Below are 22,526 nucleotides of genomic sequence, written 5' to 3'. Positions count from 1 at the left end.
TTCCTTCGATGCGTACAAGATGGTCAGTTGTGGAGCGCCCTTCTCTGAAACCACACTGATAGGGATCAAGCATGTTGTTCAGTTCAAGGTAATGTATGAGACTGCGATTAATCATTTTTTCAAATATCTTACAAAGGCAACTTGTGAGTGCTATCAGGCGGTAACTTGCCACTGAGGAAGGGTCTTTGCCTTGTTTCAAAACAGGGACCACAATGGCTTGTTTCCATGCGGTTGGAAGGTATCCCACAGCCCAAATACTGTTAAAAAGTGCGAGTAGTGTAACTTGTGTGTCATTGTGTAGGTTTTTGGTCATTTCATACATTATTCTGTCAGATCCAGGTGCAGAGCTCTTACATGCGCTCAAGGCAGCTCTAAACTCCGCAATACTAAAAGGACGGTTGTATGGTTGATTCTGACGACATTTTCTGATGAAAGGCTTACATTCTTCTATTTGTTTGTATTTGAGGAAGGATTGTGAATAATTTGTTGAACTTGACACGCTCTCAAAATACTCCCCAAGTGAGTCTGCCTGGTCTTGCAGTGTATCACCCTGTGTATTTACCAGAGGGAGTGAATATGTTTGCCGCCCTCTAATCCTATTCACCCTGTTCCAGGCTTTGGCCTCATCTCTGAATGAGTTAATACTCGACAAAAACTTGTGCCAACTTTCTCTTTTGGCCTGTCAGCGGATTCGCCTGCCTTGGGACTTTACTTTTTTAAAGTTCATAAGATTCTCTGCAGTGGGAGAAGCGCGTAGCAACCCCCACGCCTTGTTCTGATTCTTACGGGCGATCCTACATTCGCTGTTCCACCACGGTACACGTCATTTGCATGCCAGACCACTCACTTCGGATATGCATTTTGATGCGGCATCTATTATGAATGATGTAAGATACTCCACAGCAGCATCAATTCCTAACAAAGACATGTCGGCCCATGAGATGCTTGTGAGAGTTCGTAATTTGTCCCAGTCGGCTGTGTCTATCTTCCACCTAGGAGCTTGTGGAGGATATTCGTTTTCTTTAGATGTTCTTATCAGTATGGGAAAGTGGTCGCTCCCGTAAGGATTCTTCGTAACTTCCCATTCAAGTTCAAGCAGTATAGACGGGGAAACTATACTAAGATCTATTGAAGAAAATGTTCTGTTTGCTAGACAGTAATATGTGGGTTCCTTTTTATTCAGCAAGCACGCACCAGAAGAAAAAAGGAACAGTTCAACAAGACGACCTCGCGCGTCTATACGAGAGTCGCCCCACAGGCAGCTGTGCGCATTGAAATCGCCAAGAACAACATAAGGTTCTGGCAATTCGTCTATAAATGACTGAAATTCATGTTTGTTTAATTTGTACTGCGGGGGTACGTAAAGCGAGCAAATGGTGACGAGTTTATTTAGAAGAACTGCTCGAACCGCCACTGCTTCAAGGGGCGTTTGTAGCTGTAAACACTGACAGGAAATACTTTTATGAATAGAGATGGCAACACCGCCTGATGACACGACAGCATCATCGCGATCTTTGCGAAACTTGACATACGGTCAGAGAAAGTTTGTGTGTTGTGGTTTTAAGTGTGTTTCCTGTAGACACAGCACTTTTGGATTGTGTTTTTGTATAAGTTCCTGCACATCATCAAGGTTTCTGAGAAGACCTCTGACGTTCCATTGAATTATTTGTGCATCCATATTGGAAGTTAATAGGTGCTGTGTGTACAGAAACAGAAGTAGTGATTATGAAAATTACAGAGATTAAATTACAGAGCCCTTTCGAGGCCCTGTAACGGGAGTTTTGCCCTTTCTGGAGCGTTCGAGGGAGCCTCGCCGCTCCTTAGGCGCTTGGTGCGCCTTGAGGATAGGTGTTGTGTCCATTGCCTCTTGTGAGGCGCCGGACACGTGCTCTTGCGAGCGAGAAGATTTCAGAGGGAGTCCCGCCTTGGAGGGCAAGACCCCTGCGCCCACCAGGTCGGAGGTCGATGGGGCTCCCTGAGGGATTTGGCTACGCCGGCCGTTGCCAGCTCTGGGAGGGACCTGGGAGGTTGAGGCAGCCTCGGCTGCGCCCACCTGCGGCGTCGATGGTCCTTTCTCCTCGGTTGACGGAGCAGCGCTAGCTGCAACCGCTGCGGGGGCAGATGGCGTGACTGCCGACTCACTACTTGTGGGTCGGACAGCCGCCGGAGGCCGTTGTGACGCTGCCCTCTGACGCGCCACTTCGGCAAAGCTTTTCTTTGGCAGGTATGCTACCCGCCTTCGTGCCTCTTTGAACGATATATTCTCTTTTACTTTTATGGTTACAATTTTTTTTTCCTTCTTCCAGGAGGGGCACGACCGCGAGTACGCGGCGTGATCCCCATCACAGTTTACACAGTGTAGAGAGTTCTTATATGCTTCAGTGGCTTGTTCAAGGGCACTGCATTTCGCACATGTTTGGCAACCTCGGCAGCTCTGCGAGCTGTGGCCAAAACGTTGGCATTTGAAACATCTCAAGGGATTTGGCACATACGGTCTTACACGAAGCTTGATGTACCCGGCCTCGATTGACTCGGGCAGGACACTTGAATTGAAGGTGAGTATTAGGTGTTTGGTCGCAATTTCTTTACCGTCTCGCCTCATCTTGATTCTTTTGACATTTATGACATTTTGTTCACTGAAGCCCTCCAAGAGTTCAGCCTCAGTGAGCTCCAGCAAATCATCGTCCGAGACAACGCTGCGGGTGGTATTCATCGTGCGGTGCGGGGTTACTACTACTTGGGTCTCTCCAAATGATACTAGTTTAGGCAGTTTCTCAATTTGTTTCAGATCGCGGAGCTCCAAGAGGAGGTCACCGCTAGCCATCCTCGACGCCTTATAACCGTGGCCAAAAACTTCAGTAAGGGTCTTAGATACAAGGAATGGGGAGATTGTTCGCACTTGTTTAGCTGGTTTTTCTGCGTGAATCACGTGAAAACGAGGAAAATTGTGGACTTGGCGCACGAAAAACTGAAAGACCTCTTCGGTGCGCCCTCGTTTCTGAGGGCGATCAGGGAGTTTAGGAAAAGCGTTTTCCATGAGTACAGTTGGGTTTTCGGCCGCGATGCTGACCACCCACCATGGAGCCCAACAGGGGGATGTGACAGAAGTTCCTGCTAGAGAAACCCTGCCAACGCCAGCCGTACATCGCTGCTATAACCAAATACAGCATAACCAAGGCTGGCTAGCTACACAAGGTTAACCCTTGCCGCCGGGAATCTAGGAAGTGAGGAGAAGTGATGAGAAGACAGGAAAGATCAAAAAGACGAGAGAGAAAGACGAAGATTGGAGAGGAGGACAGGAAAAGGCGACTGCCGATTTCCCCCGGGTAGGTCAGTCCGGGGGTGCCGTCTATGTGAAGCCAAGGCCAAAGGGGTATGTTGCCGCCTCCGAGGGGCCGTAAAGGTCCAACACCCGGCATTGGCTCAACCCCAAGAATCCCCTTTTCCCCGCACACGGCTAAGCCGCGCACGGCTACACGCGGGAGGGTCCAACCCTCGTGTGCTCGGGTACGTGGTGTCGCAACACACCAAACGCCTGCTCACGCAGACGCCCCTGCGGGGTTTCTTTTTCTGTAAAACACAAAAACACAGCACACAAAAGCACAGCAAGGACACAGCCAACAGCATCCAAAGACATCACATAGACATGCCAGTTTCTGCTGTTAGCACTCAAAAGCGACACGAGAGCAACCAGTGTGCCTGCCTCAATCCAAATTCACTCTTGCTACTTGCTCTCCTCCTGACAGCAGGAAATAAATGGTAAACTCAGCCTTCGCTTCAATCTCATATCACACTGACTATATATCATTCAAGATCGCATGCACACCACAGTCTCGTAGGCCATGAAGTCATGAAAGTGTTTTGATTTGTAGCTGTCAGATGGTGCCACATCATTTACTGCTGACAGCATGGAATGAATTTTTACTGGCAATAACAAAACATTTAAGCTTGATCTAGTACGCTCTGGTTAAAACATTGGCATTGCAGCACGTCGTGAGATTTATTTATGGGCATACAATTGTATTGATTCAGACAATGAAAGTTTGTAGCTACTTTCTTTTTTCAAGACAACAGTATGACAGGATCTGTCTACCTCGACGCTTGTCGCTTGAATTTCACATGCATGTGGTTACCTTTTTATTATGAGCTTTGCGAGCAAGAAAAACCAGCGCAGCACTACGTAATACAGAAACTAGCAAAACATGAGGGCGTGGCCGGAATGGAGTCTAGCAAAAAACAACCTTTTGACCACACATTGAGTCGTCAAGGGTAACATAGTCCTTTTTTTCTAAGAATCAAATAGAAGCAGACAAGTATCATTTTCTTCTGTGTTATAATGCAATGCAAGGACCTTTTTATTAGCAGTGGTTGAGTACAAGTTGCATGAGGTGTTGCCATGTCATTGGGCTAGTACTAGGATGTCCCAGTAGAGTCTCAAATCATGTCCTACATTTACTTCAATTTCTATTCTTACTAAAGCTTTGTTTTCAATAATAACGATGCCTTAGACATTGCCGAGCATTAATCGATCACCTAAGCTTGACTTAATATTTGCATTTTGTGTCCCTTTAAAATTCTGACACCACCAGAAATGTTTTGAGAAAATGAAAAAAAAAAAAGGAAACACTTCACGATATGTTCATAATGATTAGAGAGCAAGAGGTAAATTAATCAAAGGTGACACAGGGTTCCAATCAAGCAAAAATAAATGCTCTACACCAACATGGAATGAAAAAAAAATATATATAATTTTGCCAATTTTCGACTCGGTGAGGACAACTTAATAGTTCAAATATTTGGGAATCTTAAATATTGAGTTCGCCATAAATTAAGAGACTTCATTCCACAAATAACTCAGAAACAACACTAGCTTGCCTCATGGTTTGGAAGCAGTCAGCATTTACGGGACCAAGTAGGATTTGCTTACTTTTCGTTTTGAGGGAGTGCTGCTGACATACAGTCGAACCTACTTATAACAATAGTATTCAAGTGGGCATGAAAATTCCATTGTTATACAGTCGAACCAGGCTATATCGAACTCACAAAAAAATGGCTATCCGTTCGATATAGGGCATAATTCAATATATAAGCTTGCTAGAGAATTGAACATCATAAAAGCACATACCATTTATAAAATCACTTTATTGATGAAACTAGCTTAGCTTCGCATTACATAGTCCTGTGTTTTCTTCTGCTTGGGCAATTTCACAGCCTACGACGCACGCACTTCTCCACATTGTCTACAGGGTCGGAGCACCTGAGGCCGCAAACTTCCACATTCACGCAAAAGTGCCAGACTAGTGCGAGTGCACCAATCACCTTGGAGGATATGGGCAAAGGATAGTCATTGCTTTCCTCATTGTACCCACTTTCACCTGTACTCGGTACAATGTCTGCAATGTAGTGTTCGTTTTCGGGCTCACCCGTGGTCGCGACACCATCCTCCGCACTTACAAACTCACCGACCGTTGATTCGTCAACGACTTCCGGAAATACTGACAGCTCGGGAACACCGGCAACTGCTTCGTCGCACTCATCAGAATTTTCAGTCACCACCAGGCACACGGAAGCCGGCATGTCTGAAGCAATTTTGGATGAACCACTTGTACACGGCCGTGCGTACGCGTCGGGCGCCACGGGCACCGGGTCGCAAGTTTGTCCGCTTTAGCCCTAATCTTCCCCTTATTCTTTCAAGATGGTGCTGAGAGTGCTCCTCGGAATCTTGCACGCTGCGGTGACATCCGACTTCTCACTGCGTTCGACTCAATTTAGGATTTCGAGCTTCACGGCGAAAGGCAAATTCTGCCACTTCATTATGGCAACACTGCGGGAGAAGTCCCACAAAGCGCAAACACAATGAACCAGAAAAGCAGCGAGACAACTCGCACTTGCGGCATCTTGCACCACGAGGGCACAAGAGCCTCTAATTGGCTGCCTCAGTAAGCGCTGCGGGAGGGCCAGGATAATTTTTTGCAGGGGGGTCTCGATGACTCGCCCAACGCGGCGCGGTCACAGAAGGGAGAGCGGTTGGGTGGAGCATTGCTGCCGGGTTTCCCTGCCATTGAAGGGAAAGCCAACTTCTGGGGGCACCTTTGCGCCGCTTGATGTTCAATATATCAAGAGTTGCAGCTATTTTTGTTCTATGTATGCGTAATTTTTCCTATATATATATACTGATTATAACTATACCGTGTGCATAAATTGTTCAATATACAGAATAATTTGATATATATGGGTTCGATATAGTAGGGTTTGACTGTAACCGATAATTGCTGTAACCGGGTTGCATAAAAAAATCTAAATAGGGGCATGGAAGATCTGATGTGAAAAAACTATAATGGTCGTGAGGCCAGTGCTCCTCCCCACCACCTACCTCCATCCGGCTGCTGATTGTGTTCACTCGTTTAACTGTTTCCTGGGCGCTCCGATTGCATTAGCAAGATGTGGCTGTCGGTGTTAAAGAATAGCACTGCTATAACAACTGCAAAGAGGGGTCACTGGTGGCAAGCGATATGCGAGCACCGCCAAGGCATTGCTTTGGTGGCCCCAAAAGGGGCCTTTTAAAAATTGGGAGAAGGCTGCCACGGCAGCCTGTCAGCTTGAGAAATCCAGAAGAAACGCTGAGGCGAGATCGCCACAAACATCTCGCCTCGTACTTCTCACTGGCTTACATGAGAAAACACTATGTCCGTCAGCCTTGCATTTTACGCAAAGCTTGCCGACATCCTTCTCCAAGGCATTCAAGTGCTCTATGTAGCGCAGCGAAAGGTTTCTCGCGAAAACGAAGCGCCGGAGGGACTGAATCATCTGCCAGGCCTCCTGTGAGGACAACGTTGAGGCAGCCTGCCCCAACACATCATTGCTGCCGTTGTCGCCGTGGCTATCAGATGCAAGCACGTTCACGACGATCACCTCATCGATTAGAAGCACTTAGGCTTTCTTTTCACCGCCAACATCATGCATTGCCAATGATCAGCAAGCGCATCAGCCATTCTGTTTCAGCGGCGAGTCAAACGTTGAGAAATCGCGTGGCCAAGAACGATTTCGATGCAACCAACAAAGACAAATGTAAGCAATTAACCTGGTTGCAGAACTTCGCTGAATGAGGAGCCAGCGAGCAACATGCGAGCAATCTGCAAGCAGCACAGTTGGCCCGGCGCATTCATGTTTCAGAGGGTGAGGCAGCTTAGAGCTATGGGCGAGGGGTGGAAGGGCAATGGGAGAGAGGGGCATGGAGACGGCTGTTGAAGCAGCGGCCCATCGTGCAGCGGCTCAAATTTCTTTTCTTCTTTTTTTTTTTTCGCTTCAAAGGATTTTGCATTTCACTACCTTTTGGCTCGGACACCCAGCAGCCAGACTTCATTGTTATAACCGATAATGCGGCATCGGGGCATTTTAGTAAGCAGGTTATTTCACCATACAAAAAACATACAAACGTTGACGGTGCAGCAGCTTCTCATAGTTATACCCGATATATTGTTAAAACTGGTATTGTTATAAGTGTGTTCGACTGTATATCTCCCCAAAAAAGGCATGCCAGCTCCACTCATCACTCAGTGGCTGAAGTAGAATGTGGTTATGGTCATGCAAGCAGAGTTCAAATTGTCAAACATGCTGTAATGTGTCCGAAATTTTGGCTGCTCCAACATATTACGTCTATAGGGCAAGTGGTGGCGCCGCGAAGCTGCCTGAATTGAGCATGTCCAAACTGTCAGTGTCTGAATAATCAGTTGCCACCATGTCCCATTTCGTATCACTTTGAAGACATCAAAAGGAATTAGCCAACTGTGTGTTGAGTGATGCCCTTCTATGTATGCTGTTGCAAAGTCTGCCAAGTTCAAGTCAATTGACATTTCGCAGAGACTAAATTACCACTAAGTTTTTGCCATATAAAAACATATCAGCATCCAATGAAATAACATTATCAAAATGAGAAGTTGCACAAACGCTGTACGATTAGAAATCAGTCACACAAGTACATAAGTACACATGTTAGTCTACCACCTAAAGTAATGCTATTATGTTCGTCGCCACGCATTGTTAAGTCTCTTGCTTTCTCCTTTTCAATTTCCAACTGTAGCCACCAAAAGAGGAGCTGAGCCACAGCTAAAGGAAACAGCTCAAAGGGCCTGGTGAAAAAAAATGCAGCAGTGACAAGCAGTGAACTAAAAAAAAAAAAACTAAAAATTTGTTACTTTAGAATGAACATGTTGTGCCATCTACTGAGATTTCATTAAAAGTTTGCACAGCTTTCCAGTTACTTTTACCTTAGTCTTACCTTTTGACACAAATATAAATTCAAACTATATTCCAAATTAAATTTAATCTGGTCATCAAGTACTAAATTCTAGGTGAAGCCACCAGGAGTAATTTTCTTGCATTACACACCTCAGCACTCTTCTCAAAACAAGCATACAATAGCCGCTAATAACACCAAAAAGTTATTTTATTAACAATCCCTATCATACTAGAGATTTGCATGCTCGATTCTACGGACAACCATTTTTGGGGTTCTGTCCATGTCTAAATGAATGCCCACATGCCCCTTTCCCTCCTATATATTTCTTTACTATGGAAACACTGCTACTATACATCATCACACTGCCCTTTGCTCAATATCTATGTGATTGCCCTTTTTAATTAAATTTAATTATGGGGTTTTATGTGCCAAGACCACGATCTGATTACGAGACATGCCGTAGTGAAGGACTCCGGAAATTTGTATCACCTGGGGCTCTTTGACATGCACCTAAATAAAAGGTGCACAGGTGTTTTCGCATTTTGCCCACATAGAAATGCGGCTGGCCTGGCCAGGATTCGATTCCGTGACCTCGTGCTTAGCAGCCCAACACCATACCACTAAGCAACCACGGCAGGTGCTACTGCTTTTTTTTGTCTGTATGAACATTGTGTAACTGTTTCACTTGAATATGTTTGCCGACACTCTACTCGTATAAATATATATAATTTTTTTCCCCAATGTACGTCTGAGATGCAAAGGCAGTGTTTCACTAAGGCTAAAGAAGGTGGGAGGCCAATGCTGACCTGCATTTCCACTGATGGTCGCGTTTATCGAGCTCCAAGACAACGGACTGATGTTGCTGGGCCACCCGGTCGTACTCGTCCTGGCTTGCCTTGACCTCAGCTTGTGATATAACCAGTTGCGCTTTCAGCTCATTCATTTGCTCGTTCATCTGCTTTATTGTAGCCTGGAACTTCTCCTGCGCGTCTGACAGCTCCTTCCTATATGTGCCAGCTGTGTTTTCCTTCTGCTGCTTCAGCACCGAGTGAACTCGCACCTGCAACGTTGCAATAATAGTGGCCCAATGCACATCCACCACCCGTTTCCTAACCAGTTGGCAGGTCAGTGCCCAAGAGAGAAATAACACACAGCACAAAGTGAACAGGCCCTGCCTTCCGGTGTTTGGCCTACAATGCACACCACGCATGGTAAGCATAAACTGAGCATCACACCGTAAAGTGACTGTTGGGACTTAATCATAACCTGATGATCGACAAAATTTCAGCATTTTTTAATACATGCTTTCTGTGTTTTGCACATTTTGGCTAAATTAGATGCCTCGCAGCAGCCACAAAACAATATCTGACCTTAAGGGAGCCCTGAAACACTTTTAAAACTAATCATAGAAGTGCCTCACTATTAAAGCACGTCGTCCCATGAATCTCATGCCAAAAAAATTGTTTGAAATCTTTCAACTATAAGTGCAGTTTTCACACTAATGTCTGGCTTTCTCTCTCTTTTCGTCTCCGCTAACGCACTCGCAGCTACACAGCAGAAAAGCCAAGAGGGGAATGCCCCAGCCAAAAGTCGAGTGTTGCAGTGGTGAAAGAATTCATCGCAGCACCCCATGGTGGCTGCAGCGATAAACTAAGCTACGTAGCCCTCCGCTGCCATTTCGGCGGCCACACGCAGCAGATGCAGCTATTCGCAGTGCAAAGATGAAATGCTTTTTCTGTCTTTTTGAGATCACAGACATATGTACTTTTTCTTTATGCAGTTAAAAATTAACAATTATGTATTAATGCTCTCATGATAACGAAATCAGTCATTAGCGTTGGTGGACCAGCTGCTTTCAATGATGCCGCATGACAAGACTGTGGAAGCGATAGCAAGCAATTTTTCGCTGTGTTTGACAGTAGATTGTAGGTTCCCTGCTGCATGCAGTGCAGTAATATTGGGCTCACATGTTCAGAGCAGCCTCTACAACAGATCGGCAACATTTTCTTGCTATGTTCAAAATGTGTTTCAGGGCTCCTTCAATGATGAACATAGCCTTGAACATATTTTAATATGGTTAACTCTTTGAGGGTCAATGACTTTAAATATACGGCGCCGCCAACGAGACCAAAATGGTCAATGCCGTATATTTACGGCACCGTCTGTACATTTAAAAAGCACACCAATTTCCTTATTTTTCTTTCCTGGCATGTGCTGCTACTATTGGAGAATACAGGGAATTATTTTCTTGCAGCCCCCCTCTCCGTTTTCGTTGCATGGTTTGTTTTAGAGCTAGTTTGCTCCGGCGCGTCTATATACTGCCGCTTGCGCATTGGCCATTGGCGCGTGCACAGGCGGGCGGCGGTTTGGGTTTTGTTCCGCGGGCGGCTTCAGCTTCTTGCGCTCGCAAAACTGATGGCTATCTCGTTAATAATCACTCAAAGGGCAACTGCCTGTTTCTCACTCGTTTAGTGCTCACAGAGGTGAGCATAGGAAGGATGCTGCCATGCATGCGTTTCCTTTACTCTGCTTTATTTTTTTTTTTTTTGGGGGGGGGAGACTCGCAATATCTAACTGTCTCCGGTTGGCGATAAGATGAAGATTAGCAGAGGTTTGTCACACGTTTTGCTTTTTTTGACAGACACACAACCACAGTTTTCTTGAATGCGCTCACCTACGCAGTTCGATTACACTATGGACGTAAATATTACTGTAAGAGCAGGAACATTCGAGACTAGTGAAATATTCTCATGTGTGCATATTTTAAGCCTTGAACTAGTATAACAATGCATCAAATTTTCCATTCTTATAAGTTTATGTTCTTTTTTTTTATTGTTGTTATTCATTAATAGAGTACATATATACCAATGCAAAATATTTTTTTCTCACTTTGCGGTCACCCTAGAAAAATTACAGTAAATTTTTTTCGAAATAGGTCCCTCAGGAGAATTCGAATCTGCAATAAAAAAAATCAACCCTGGACGGTCGCATATGGCGAAAAAGGTTGACCCTGATAAGGTTAAAGTCAGCTGAGTGGCTGATCTGAGTTGACATGCCTCACAACATTGTCATCAATAGCGTTCAGTGGCTGCTTTGCCAGCTCTGACTATTGTCGATGTCACAGATCAGGATACTTGCATGTAGCCTAATGGGACAGTGCTTGCTCGATTCCATGTTGGGCTGGTCAATTTCTCACAAGAGACACACTGATCCGGCAACCACTCCAGCACCTGACTTGTAACAACTACTGCAACCAACTGATTGCTAAGTTTCAACAGGATGTGGCATTGGATCGGACGCCACTTGTGAATAGCCAAATCGTGCAGACTGTGTGAGAACTGCAACAAAGCCAGTGCCAGCGCCAGGTCGGCAGTTTGCCGGTCCATCCTCACAGCCGTGGCGCATTAATGTCTATTACCGCTCGCGGAGTAATAAAAATGAACTACATTATAATACCTTGCTGGTGAAGCAGCGCACTGACACGGACATGGTGAAGACACACAGGAAAAGACGACACTCGCTGCTTTTCTTGTGTGTCTTCAGCGTGTTTATGTCCGTGCACTGCTTCACCAGCAAGGTATGATGATTAATCACCAACTAGCCGAACCTTCCGCATTAATGGACTACAGTTTGTTTATCACTTGAAATACACTCAAACCTCGTTATGACGACACCTGCGAAAGTTCCTGAGCGATCATAATCTTTTGTCGGATAATCAGCACGGGTTTCGGCAGGGGTTATCCACAGTTACTCAGACTGTTTTGTCTGTACATGAATTTGCGCGGGTGCTTGATATGTCCGGGCAAACGGACGTGGTTTTCTTTGATTTTAGCAAGGCCTTCGATAAGGTGCCACATGGCAAACTTCTCTATAAGATGGAATGTATGGGTATACCATTTTTTATTATTCGATGGATTCAAGACTACCTTACAGACAGACGGCAATATGTGGAAATTAATAAGACCGCTTCTAGTGTTGTTAATGTTCATTCAGGAGTTCCTCAGGGAAGTGTGCTAGGACCTTTGTTATTTTTAATATATGTAAATGATTTAGTTGCGGTTGTTCCTAAAGATGTCTCTGTTAAGTTGTTTGCAGACGACTGTGTTGTGTTTAAACAAATTTCATCTGAACATGACCACATCTCTGTTCAAAAAGCAGTTTTTGCTATTGAAGAATGGTGTCTGAAATGGGCTATGGAACTTAATAGTGAAAAAACTGTTCTCTTACGTATAACTAGAAAGAAGTCTCCCATTTTGCTTCCTTACTTTCTTCGCGGCAACCTGATTTTGGAAGTTGACAAATATAAATATTTAGGCATAACACTCGACAATAAGTTAAAATGGTCGGCTCACATTACTAATATTTCTACATCTGCATTTCGAAAGCTATGGGTTTTACGAAGAAAGCTAAAAACTGCCCCTGCACACATAAAAAAATTGGCTTACGAAACTTGTGTGCGGTCTTTACTTGAATATGCTTCAGTAGTGTGGGACCCATACACAAAAAAAGATATAATGACCCTTGAAAAAGTCAATAGGAAAGCGGTTAGGTTTATATACGGAAAATACAAAAGGGAAGACTCTCCTTCGCAGTTAATGATCTCAAATAACATTCATACACTAGAAACCCGCAGAAAGATTAATAGATTGGTATTCTTGAACAATAGTTTAACAGGAAAAAATAAGCTCCAGCTTCCAGAGTGCATTAAGCGTCCTCTAGTGAGAAGGACTCGGAGCGTTCATGAGCATTCACTTGCTCCCATCTTCGCCAAAACTAACAGCTTTAAGTACAGTTTTTTCCCAAGAACAGTAGAAGATTGGAATTCGTTACCGGCATCTGTTTTTTCCTCACAAAATTTTTCTGATGCGTTACATCGTCTCCTTACCTGATATGTATGTTTTGTATCCTTGTGCTGCTAATATTGTATAATTTTATTCTTTTGGTATCCGTATGCTGCTAATATTGTACAATTTTATTCTTTTGGTTTATTCTTTTGATATATGTGTGCTGCTAACATTGTATAAATTTTATTCTTTTGGTTATGTAACAATGTAAATTCATTCCTGCTTGGGCCAAGCAATGGCCTGCAGTATTCTGAAATAAATAAATAATAAAAAAAATGATGAATATAATGAAGTCAAATTCCCCTTGAAATCCCCATAGAGATCCACATTTAAAACCTTGTTTTAACAAAGTAAAATTGTCTTGCTAATGAATATAGCAAACTAGATTCGTCTCCGAAACCAAAACATACCGACCGTTGTACAATGAGCATATCCACTGGGTTCAGCACCCTTTCAGCACAGCAGTTCAAAATTCTCGTGTTGAATATGCTGTCGAGCCACACTGGCCTTTCTCACCACCATGTGTTGCTGCCTACTAGCAGCAGCTCTTTATCACAATTCAGGTAGGTCTACTGGCTAAATCGGTGGCTGTCATAAAAACTGTATGCCAGTGGACGGCATGTCATTGTGAGCTGTTTGTCACTCACGGCGACAGGCTTTTAGAGTAAAACCTCATTATTTCGGATTTCACTGGACCAAAAAAAAAAAATGTCCAAATTAACCGAATGTCGAATTATCAAGGGTATCAAAAACAATTAACAGATGCTTACTACATCAACATGCTTTTATTTGCTGAATGAATCAGCAAATCTTGCTTCTATTTTGCCCAAAAGCAGTGTGGAAGCTGCACTCGTGACTGATTAGTGTTCGCAGCGGCGAAGGCCTCGTGACTTTCTTCACAGCGTAGCTGCGGCGCGCATCTTCATCTGAGACACGCTTTTCACTACCACACGCACATCCAGATCAATTTTTTCGCCAGTGTCGCTGCCCACTGCAATGTAGACGGTGCCCTTCATCCTCGACAGCATTGCACTGAGTAAAAATGGAACTACTGTCTGCCGCAACCACTGCGGATCATGAATGGTGACTACACAGTCATAAAGGCATGCAGACAGTGCAGCGCTATGCCTGGTGGTAAATGCAAGAATGAACGTTTCAAAGGCACAAATGGGCATGAAGCATTCTGGTGTTGCTGTCATTCACATACAATTTCCACTGATGACTATGGTGATGCAGACTTCGCCGCTTCGTTTTGATGGACGCTAACGCCATTTCTGCTCACTTGCGATGCTCCGTGCTGACCGAAGTTCGAGTTGTCCGAATGAACTAATGTGCAGCCAAATACGTCAGAATTACCTGAATTTTATCGCGTTAAATAATGTATACACCTGCCGGGACCAGAGGCCAAGTGCGAATTATCCAATTTTTGTAATTAACGAGGGTCAAATTAATGATGCTTTACTGTATTGACAATGTTCGTGTAAAACCACCAAGCGCTGTGTAAAGACAATTGCTTTGTACTTCCCGACAATGATACAAAGTTTTCCAAGCCTACATACATGCAGAGACGCTGAATCTAGCCAGAGATGCCGCCCATCCTATGAGTACTGAATCATCGTATGCAAGTCAGTCAGGCGCGTGTCATACAAAAAGATGGCACGCGAAATCATTCTATGCATCAGTAGTCAAACAAGCTGGTATGATGACTTAGCAGTGGCAGTGCAGCAGTATCGAGCACAGCGAAAGATGTGGCACCACAGCAACCATATCATTTGTTTCCATATGTAAAACACTTTTAAAAAATCATCTCGGGCTTTACATGCCAAAATCACAATATGATTATGAGGCACGCCGTAGTGGGGGACTCCAGGTTAATTTTGACCCCGAAGTTCTTTAATGTGCACCCATACATGGTACACGGGCATTTTTACATTTTTACACCACCGAAATGCAGCTACCGTGGCCAGAATTTGATCCCGTGTCCCAAGACTTAGCAGTGCAACACCAAACCCACTACACCACCACTGCAGATCATGCGGGACACTGACGATTGGTCAACTTTGCTTGCAACAATGGCAGGAATACAGTGGACACCAAAGAGAAGCAGTCAAATTTGCCAGCTTCATTTTGTTGTTGCCTCTGCACTTGCTTCATTTTGTGGTGGTTAATGCACATATTTTCATCTTCATTGCTACGTGCAGTGAGGTCGATTTTCAACCCACTGCTCTACAGGGCCCAAATTGAATAAGATTTAATGTATAAACCCCTGCAAGCGATCTTGTGCACAACAGCGACAAGCGACGCGGTGGAGATGGCTGTTGTGTTCCCTTGTTGCCTACAAGTCGAACCCCTTGCACGCAACGACATTGAGCGACATCTCCCCAGTGTTGCCGGTATGTTGGCAGGCATAAACTATGCGCCAAAACTGGTGTGACACATGCTCCAATAATTTAAGTTAAATTGTTTTGCTATACAGAGCAGCATAAATTATTTTTGAAGGTCTTGCAGTAGGTTTTTATATTCCTGGACATATCAAAATTCAGTCGTTTGCTCATTCTATGTGACAGCCGGTAGTCTGTTACTGATGTACATCCTGTTCCGGCTTGGCACTATTTCCATAACCTAGTGATCAAGCCACATGAATGAGTGATCCATTCATGCAGCGAACCGTTTTGTCGTTAGACATCGTTGCTCGTCACTGTCTTGCACAAAATTGCTGTCATGGGGGTTTCAGCTTGACACGTTTGCGACAAACAGATGAATTCTGCAACTGGCAATTCAACAAGTGTACTCCTCAAAGTAACTTGTTCGTGAGGCCGCTTGTTCAGTCTGATGCGACTGCCATGGTGCGACGCTTGTTTCTTAAGTTTTGGGGAGCACATGTTAGAGTGACGTTAAAAGTGATAATTAACCTATGTAATCTTTAATTATTTACCATATATGTGCATTCAGTTTCATACTGCGATTATCAGACACAGACCAACTTATTAAAGCATAAAAGAAAAAAAAAGGAAATTTTGCTGTCAGTGGTCCTTTTAAGTATATGAGCATTTTTGCATTCCGACACCAGTGAAATGGAACACAACTGCTATGGCTGAGAATGGTACCCATAATCTCGTGCTCAGCCACCAAGCTGCCACAGCAGATTGCAGGATGCAATGACATTAGGGGCTATGGTGCATTAAAGTAAGTACAATGTCAGTGCTATGGAATTGCACTAGGAACAGTCACACAAAAACTGCTGTCACTGAGCCAAACACTGTAGTTTGCACAGCAAATGCAAATGCCTATCCAGTTTCTTATCTATTATTTTTCTAACAATTAAATATTTCCTAATGATATTTTCTCCTCACCTAATTTCCATCTCCCATTTTCTTTCCATTTCTCAATTTCAACTTTCATTATTGAGTTTCCCAGTCAGCATGCTAATAAAATGGATTACTGCTTCTGACTACAGTTTAACATACCTTTTACTACTTGTATTCAGTTTTCCAGAGAATATGATGAATATGTACATAGTTATTGTGCCACATATTCTTGCCAGGATTTTTCGCTTTGATACAAAAACTATAACTCTAATTCAACTTTTCATCTCACCTTGTAGTTTTCAAATTCTACCTTGGTTGTTTCCAGTTCAGCTTTTGCCGCGCTCAACTCCTCTTTGAGAGACTCAACCTCTGAATCTAATGTTCTCACAACATGTCGGTTCCTCTCTCGTGCTGAGCGAAGGGTCGAATCAAGTACCAGGCACTTTCTTGAGGCGGCTGCACAGCTCAACTGAAACAGTGTATAATCACCACATAATGTCCATAAGCATTGTCAACAACAAAATACAAGATCTAAATAAAAACACATGGTCAGTTCAAAAATGACACTCCAAAAGGCACATGTAAAGCAATTTTTTTTTTTTTTTTTAGAAAGCAGAAATTTAAAGGGACATAAAAGAGCAACATAATATCAGTTTAGACTGGTATTCCTTTCAAACAATACTTTAACTCATTTTCCAACAAAAGGTACCATTATTTCTCAAGTGAATGAATACAGAACTTGTCATTTTTAAATTTTGCACCAAGACCTCGGCTAATGCTGGTATGTCAATGTAATGTCACAAATTACAAAGTATTTTTTGTACTTGTGTTTTGAGGTGAAAAAGTTCACTAAGATTGCCAGGTTTCGCCTTTGGTTCCTTTAAAGGGCCTCTCACCAGGTTTGGCCATTTTGACCTGAAAAGCGCTGTGCATACAATGCGCGCTAACGATCGTGTCTGCCAATTATTACATTGCTACACACCCTGGAAAGAGCTGAAATTCCAAACTGAATGCTGTTTGCCCTTCTCCTCATGGTTGCCGCGCTCCGAGTCGGAGGGATGACTTATATGTGCTAGTGCACCTACGTACATGTGTCATTGCTGTGATGTTGCTCTTAGTGACTCGTAACTTCGAGAATTATTCAAGGCCCTATCACTTTTTTGTGCAATCTGTTGCATCGATAGACGAATTAAGGTTTAGAGAAATAATAAAACACACAAACTGAATGCTTGCATGTATTTGTTTTACTTCGCACCGGAGCAAGATAGATGTACTTCCGTTTCATCTGCTTGTTCCCACGTCGTGCATTTGTGCACACTGACACTGAAACTATATAATTTTCCACCATGTTCTCGTGGGCGATCCTGCTCCGTGATCCCCTTGTGTCTGCCTCAGTGTTTGTGTAGCATTGACTTATAATGCTAGTCAGGTATTCTCGTGTACAGCGCGCACAATCGTGCGCTACGCGAAACATGACAAACACAACAGCTCACGCGTGACACTGTGAGTGGAAGTGTGATGCGCAGCAAAAAGTGAGGGGGAAAAAAAATGAAGGCGGGGCCCGTGACGTATGCGTCACACAATCCTCGAGCTCTGGTATGGGAGAACGCTCAGAAGGAATTTCGCTTGCAGAGGCTAGACGAGGTAAGTGGAGAGAGTGTCTCTCTTGGCAGCAGCGCTTGCCTCCTGAAATCACGGGTTAGCGGCACTGAAATATTTCTATCTCGGCTATTAATGAACCAATTTGAAAAATTTTTGCAGCTGAATGCTCCTTCAAGAGCATGTAACAACTTCCAGTGTATAACTAAAATTTGCTATGGGGCCTCGTAAGAGGCCCTTTAAAAAGCAATGTAGTACTCCTTTTCTGATAAGCAATTAACACGAGCAAGAGCTCGTGTAATACAGAAGTGTTATTTACCTATACGTCTCAACCCCTTAAGCACTCTGGACAAGCCTAGCGCATCAATATGATCCTGGTAAACTGTGCTACGGACAAACTCAGCTCGTCCACAGCAGTATTCCTGTTTTTAAAATGATCTGGATGAACGGAGCGCGCCCACTTAGTTTTTATTCTACTCGTAGATGGCAGCACTTTGTCAGTGCTCAAAAGTTGCATTTTCAAAATCGCGCTCCTTGGCCGAGCCTTTTGGCAGGAGCTTCTGAAAGGAAAGCAGGAGCTGGCACGAGGCCTGTAGCAAAGCTTTGTTCACCGTTTTATCATTCTTGAATGTTTGTGACCACACTTCGTGATTTGCCTCAGCAACTTTGTGACCTGCCTTAGCAGTGAAAGAATAGGTGAAAAGTTTTTGATCAGAACTTTGCTTTGCAGAATAGTTCATTTTAAAGCATTGCATTTTCCTGGAATTTTCCAAATCGTTTATGGCAATGAAAAATACATTTATGGGGTGTTGTACTTTATTAACAGAATTTTTAAAATTCAGTCATGGTATGCAGCATAATTGTACTTCTTGAGCTAAATTACTCTCAAAAATAGACAACAGTCTCCGCTCATTACGACAGACCCAGGTACAACAAACTTTTGGATATAATGAACCATATTTCAACTTTAGTTTGTGCTACCTATTAATGCAACGAAGTTCGCTTTTAAAGGACTGCGCAATGGACTATCGGCTACAGCAAACAAAATTAGCGTAAATTTTTGTCAAAATCGGCTGTATAAACGGACTTTTGCTGTGTCGACACGGGCTGGCAACCAACTTGCGAAGGTCAGGCAATGATCGTGGTTCAATATAGCGCACGCGAGGGAGGAAGGCAGGGCGGAAGTGCGCCGTCTTCTTTTGCGCGCGAGGCACAAGGAGGAAGTGAGGAAGAGGGGGGTTGTACTCTGGCAGCTGCTGCTCGTGGCACAGCTGCTGCTCGTGGCGCAGCTGCGTGGGTGCCATATCTTGAAAGCGATCTATGTGGACAAAGTGCATGCCCCCACTGGCGCCATATCTTGAAAGCGATCTGCAATGCAGACAAAGTATGCCGAGTGCCAGTAGCTTCGTATGTGCTGTGCTTTCGACGTTTAGTTCGCGTTGGAGCGAGACAGCATGAAGGTGAATTCGCTCGCTGCTGCTACCGTGCTTCCTCACTCCAAAGTTTCGACAGCAACTTTCCATGGTCATCGAGCGAGATGTGTTCATGCTTACCTGTACGCGCGTGACATCGTGCTTGTTAATTTAGTTAGTAAGCAAATGTTTACAACTTTATACAGCCGATAAACTACTATCCTTACTTCGCATAGCTGTCTACTAGTTTACTATCGCAATCGATGCTTCGCCTCTCAAGTAAACTGTAACTTTTTCGCTTTTTTACTTTGGACATTCGTCACTCGCTCTTTGCAATAATGTTTTTACACATTGCGACCAAAGTTTCGGAAGTGAGGCGTTTCGGATATTATGGACTTCGGATAAAACAGACATTTTTGTTGGATTATCATGGTCCATTGTAACGAGACTGCAGTTGCACAAGAAATCAAAGCGAATATTTCACTAACGAAATATTTTGCTAATTACTTTTAAACTAATTACATTACGGCACATACTGCGATTTATTAATTATAGTCGGTGACTTCGTAAGTCATGTTCGCTTGGAACAAATTCTGAGACTGACACCAGTTTTGAGATATGCGTTTGCAAAACTTCCCATGAAATGCATTGGTGTTCCAGTAATTTTTTAGCTTCAATGCATGAAAGACTTTTTTTTTTTAAGTATGTGGAACAGTGCATTTATACCCCAGTTTTACTGCGGTTATCTCAGAACTGGTGTTAGTTTCAAAGTTCGCTCTAGGTGAATGTGCCTTGTGAAATCACTGGCTCCAATTCGTGTGTTGCAATATGTGTGCTGAAGTAATTAGTCAAAAAGTTTAATATTTTGTTGGTTATACAATATAGCACACTGATTTTTAGTGGAAGTAATGTCCGCTTCGAGTAATCCAGCTCAATAGGTCTATTCATGCTACATGCCATAGGCGATGTCTAAAAAAATTGTTAACGTTAAAATAAAACACCCAGTACACTGTTCAGTAAGGAGGTGAATTAGGTTTGCACATGTAAAGCATGAAGTGGTGGAAAATGCTTTAGAAGATTTTAAGAAAAAGAGAAGTTTGAAAATCTTTCACAATAAGGAAGCAAAATAAGGTCACTTTTGGTCAAAGTGTTTTGGACAAGCTTAACAATGATGGCATCTGCCATGACAGCTCGCAAGTGAGTGGCGCATGCAAAAGAGCAGCTGCTTCGATAAAAGATTGTGCTTCGCAGAATAGTTGATTTTGAAACAAAGTAAAATAAAGCATCATTTGTGGCAATGACAAGTACGCATATATATTGCATAGTGAAGAGATAAAATGAGGTTCTAACACTTAAGACATCAACGAAATTAGCTGAAAAAGCTTTAGATGGGTTTTAGATGGAGTGAAGTTTGAAACACAATCATTAAAAGAAAGCAAAAAAGGTCATTTGTGGTCAAAATAACAAAACACCTAAGGGTTTAAGGAGTTCATAGTGCTCTTGGTATACTGCCTTTAAAGCCTTGCTACAAATTACAACAGTCACACACACAAAGCAATAGGTTTCCATTTCTAGTTCAATAAATGCTAGCTTGAGCGTACACAGTCAGAACCAGATGCTATCAGTGGAGTGTGTAGCTTTCAGTACATATACAGTGCCAGCCAAGTGACAAGCAATGGGCAGGAGGATTCATCACAAACTCTCATATGTCTCTGCTGTCCTTCACTTATCACAGCTTGTGCATGCGTTCCACATGCATGTAGATGGTGCTTATTTAACAGGGATAGGCGGGCTAGTTGGTGGTCGATATTGGAATGCATCATGTAACCGCGCAAACAACAAAGGACAAAGAAGGAAACACACAGGACAGGTGCGGAACTTCAACAGGTCAGTTGAAAGTTCCGCACCTGTCCTGTGTGTTTCCTACTTTGTCCTTTGTTGTTTGCGCGGTTACATGATGCATTCCAAGATGGTGCTTGTTGGTGTGCCACGTTGACTTTATGCCTGCAGAAGCTTTTTTAATATGTACTAGCATCAAGTCTGCCACTGCTGTGTGCACACTGAACCTCAGAGTTCTTGAAGTTCGTGTTTTTCAGTAGCCAGTGTATTTCTGGAAAGTGTAGTTTAAGAAGGTGTACCGTGTGCAATGTGCAGGCAAGAGACCCAACAGCCCAATTTATCACTTGAGTGCCCCTTGCCTACCTCCGCTAGCTAACAAAAGCAGAAAGGGGTGCGAGTGCCTCTAATACCCCTGACACACGGGCACTCTAAAGTCCTTTAGGTAAGGGGACATCTACCGGAAAGGCGTTCAAGTGCAGTGACACACGACAAAGGAGTATCTCCTTTACGGCAAAGTTCCTTTTCGGGAAAGGAGATCGCGCAACTACTTTTCGAGCGGAAAAGGAGTTACTCTCGCACACAGCGTGCACAACTCGTCAATAGAAGGAAACCTGCCACACAACTACGGTGCCTATAAGTATTTTTTTTACCTTGCGAAAATGTTTTAATTATTAGCGGTAATACAATTTGTCGAATAGTGAAGATTTCCTCCAGCTATACTCTCAAACGTTCGCATAACGTCGCTAGTGCCGCCATGTTGAATTCCGGCAGTGTCGTCGTTGTTTGCTGCGCGCATGTGGTGTGTTCACGTCGCGAGATGGAGACTGCACAATCAGCGCCCGCAGGAAATACCCAGAAGAAACCACAGTTGTTGGAATAACATATTGAATAAAACGCGTTACGCCTGCGCGCACAAAGGAAGGGACGACAAAGACGTGAAAAAGGACGGTAGAAACGTGGGCATCACCAGAATAAACAGCACGCACAGCAAAACACCGGCTGCACATAGTTGCTGGACCAAGTTAAATGACTGCCAACAACGCAAAAACGCGAATAAAATAAACGACTATAAGCATTATTAGCCATCTACAATGAAAAAAATAATCTTTAGGTTCTACCGTAGCTAAGTGTAATTAAATACGCAGCTTTTTAAGAATGTTTTCTCTCTTGTGGCTTTAACAGCCAGCGCTATTTTTCTTGCGGCGTTCATCTGAGGAACTACCTAAAGAAGTTCAGTGCGGTGCCGTGTGTCATCGGCGCAACTCCTTTCTGCAAAGGGTCCTTC

The 22,526-nt window shown here is 43.6% G+C and overlaps 1 protein-coding gene across 7 annotated transcripts in view; it reads right to left on the bottom strand.

The window, feature by feature from the left end:
* Positions 1–22,526, bottom strand: part of LOC126548191 (uncharacterized) — a 159,225-nt gene that overhangs the window by 75,481 nt on the left and 61,218 nt on the right. For all 7 annotated transcript variants that reach the window (XM_055063106.1, XM_055063107.1, XM_055063102.1 and 4 more), the window contains 2 exons: positions 16,681–16,860; positions 9,046–9,299 (listed from right to left, as the gene is read on the bottom strand). In XM_055063106.1, coding sequence (XP_054919081.1) covers positions 9,046–9,299; positions 16,681–16,860 — 434 coding nt within the window. The remainder of the gene's footprint in view (positions 1–9,045; positions 9,300–16,680; positions 16,861–22,526) is intronic.

The sequence above is a fragment of the Dermacentor andersoni genome, chromosome 1 (genome assembly GCF_023375885.2).
Source record: "Dermacentor andersoni chromosome 1, qqDerAnde1_hic_scaffold, whole genome shotgun sequence".
Classification (NCBI taxonomy): domain Eukaryota; kingdom Metazoa; phylum Arthropoda; class Arachnida; order Ixodida; family Ixodidae; genus Dermacentor; species Dermacentor andersoni.
Note: the sequence above shows the minus strand (reverse complement) of the source record. Positions and strands in the feature narration are given on the sequence as shown.